The 2,625-nt window shown below is 48.2% G+C and overlaps 1 protein-coding gene across 1 annotated transcript in view; it reads left to right on the top strand.

Annotated features, from left to right (window-relative positions):
• Positions 1 to 2,625, top strand: part of MEGF6 (multiple EGF-like-domains 6) — a 107,412-nt gene that overhangs the window by 88,569 nt on the left and 16,218 nt on the right. Inside the window, 3 exon segments of the mRNA XM_009320562.1 lie at positions 1,741 to 1,869; positions 2,037 to 2,171; positions 2,542 to 2,625. The exon segment at positions 2,542 to 2,625 is cut by the window's right edge and continues 39 nt beyond it. Of these exon segments, the coding sequence (XP_009318837.1) occupies positions 1,741 to 1,869; positions 2,037 to 2,171; positions 2,542 to 2,625 (348 nt within the window).

Genomic DNA, 2,625 nt, shown 5'->3' with positions numbered 1-2,625 from the left:
CTCTCGGTCGCCCGCTTCGCCACAGCCCTCAGCAAGGTGCGGGACCTGGCGGGGTGCGGGATGTCTCGCCTCACTGCGAAAAGGCAGGACGGCACCTTTACAGGGCCCTGAAATCAAGCACAGAACACTGAGGCCTCCCTTACAGTTTCCTTTTCTCCCTAAAACATTTTCCTATAAGGAAATAGCAATAGCAAGTTGCGAGTGATGTTCCCTGGCCTGCGGAGGTAGCTCCTTTCTGTTTCTCTTAACGTGTTAGTAGAGCATTTGCCGTAATTTGATAAATGGCTATTGCAGCCATCTCTGATGCCACACCTTGATGTTCCAGTTGTGCTCCTCTGAAGCCTTAAAATGCTTTCCACAGAATACCTTACACTGTTCCCTTTGTAGCTGGTCACTGAAACCATCTTTCAACTCCTTTGTTGACCCATCCCAGTGTGAGTGGCTCTAACACATCCCTGCTCTGTCTGACTCGGTGGGTCACCTAGCCTTGCGTGAAAAAATGTCATTTTAATAAGGAAAAGATGGTAAAGGGAATTCTTCACCCACAAAACAGTGCTCCAGGTAGTATGTCCTGTCTTTGCACTGGAAGATCTTTGCAGTCCCTGTTTGCTACTCAGCAGTGACATGGGCAGCCATCTATATTCCACTGGACATTCAGTGGCAGACACAGAAAAGAATGTCAAAAATGGATGTTCAATGGTAAATTTACAGACCCATGGAAGTATTTTCCGCTGAAGAAAAACCAAAGCATTGAAAAGTTGTGACAACGGTAGTTACCCAAAGTACTGCAAAAGGAGGTGTCACTTGCTGTTGGTAGGTATTTCCTCTCCCAGAGACTTAAAAACTGGGGGACATAATCTAAAAACACAGAAAGAGTGAGACAGTAAGAGATTCAGACAAAATTACTTCAGACAAATGGTCAGGAGCATCTGGGAACTATTACTGAAGGAGGAGACCGAAGCAGAATGTAAATGAATGCAAGAGATACCCCGACCTTTTCTTTCTGTAAGAAGGAGGTGATTGAGGGATACAGAGAAAAAACAGGAAGGTAAGATTAAAATGAACAATGAAGAACTGATCTGTTGTCTCAGGGTGGTGTTTCCTCTGCTTAAACTGCTATTCTTATCATACGGGGGAAGGCATGTGCTGCCTGGACAGATGCTGGCTGGGGCTTTCTGCTGACACAGTCTGTCTGCCATGTGCTTCTAATATTGAGATCTTTAGCACAACAGAGAAAGAACAATAATTTTATTCCCTTAATAATGCAAATATCACTGTTATTTATCAGTAGGAACAGCCTCATAGATTACTTCCTCACGTATGAAAAACTTGGCTTGTCAGAGCCCTGCAGGGTAGATTTCTAGCACAATGAGCGTTACCATTTCAAGCGGGGTGCAGAGCTGCTGGGTGTCCTCGAGGCACCGCGTACGGCTGGAGAGTGGCAGCAAGTGAAATGCACTGTGCGTGGACAGGAGTGCCGCCTGCTGAAGCAATCTGATTTTTGAGCTGATGCAGGGAATCCGATTGCTCTTATCATTACCTTATTGCGTAGAGACACAAGCACATTCCTGGTCAGAAAACAAGCCAGCCTTCTTTTCAACACTCGCTGCACCCTTTGCCTAGGTTCATTTCTGATGTTATATAGCTTTGATTTTGGTATGTTTTTCCTGTGGTCTGCTGGAAATGAAATGACAGGCCGAAATTGGCTCATCTTCCCAGAAAATCTCTCTCTATTACTAGGGTGCCCTAAAGGATTTTTTGGGAAACAATGCAGGAAAAAGTGCAACTGTGCCAACCGGGGTCATTGCCATCGGGTTTACGGAGCCTGTCTGTGCGATCCTGGCTTATACGGACGGTACTGCCATTTAGGTATGCTTGTCCTCATCTTTTTAATGAGATATATGTTATTCTTAGATTACAGCCTTTCTAGGTACCATCCCTGGGAAGGGCCAGCGCTGGGTGGCAAAGTTTCTGTCCCTTGCCCTGCGTCATTTGGCCTCGCGGGTCAATGACCAGCTCTTTCCTTCTGCATCCAGTTTGCCCAAAGTGGGCGTTTGGCCCCGGGTGCTCCGAAGAATGCCGCTGTGTGCAGCAGAACACGCAGGACTGCGACAAGAGGGACGGCTCCTGCCGATGCAAACCCGGCTACCGCGGCAAGCGCTGCGAGACGAGTGAGTTGCCAAGAAGTATTCACAGAGCATCCCCCTTTCTCCTCCCGCAGCCTCTTTCCCCCTAACTCATTTTCTTGGAGAAAAGCTCAGCTCACTTTCCACCCTCCTAAGACTGCCTCAGCTCTTGTTATTTAGATTAGGAACAAAACTTGCTGTCAGAGTCAGTCGCGTTAAGTTAGCACGCAGAACCTGCACAGCCGGGTGGGAGTGCCCGTAAACGTGGACGGGGGAGCTCGTCCAGCCTGCGCCCAGCCATCAGCTCGGGAGGGTGCTGGCCAGTGCCCATCGCTGCGAACAGGGGCTCCCTGCTTTTCCAGGGTCAATCGAGTAATGCCAGATGTTCTTTCTTTTTAATGATGGTTGTTAATAGACTGTGACCCTGGCTATTACGGGGATGGCTGCAAGAAGAAATGTAGCTGCTCTCCAGAAGTGTCTTGCGACCATGTCACCGGAG

This window comes from Pygoscelis adeliae, unplaced genomic scaffold (genome assembly GCF_000699105.1).
Source record: "Pygoscelis adeliae isolate BGI_AS28 unplaced genomic scaffold, ASM69910v1 Scaffold213, whole genome shotgun sequence".
NCBI classification, from domain to species: Eukaryota; Metazoa; Chordata; class Aves; order Sphenisciformes; family Spheniscidae; genus Pygoscelis; species Pygoscelis adeliae.
The sequence above is the reverse complement of the archived record's forward strand: the minus strand, read 5'-3'. Positions and strand labels throughout refer to the sequence as shown.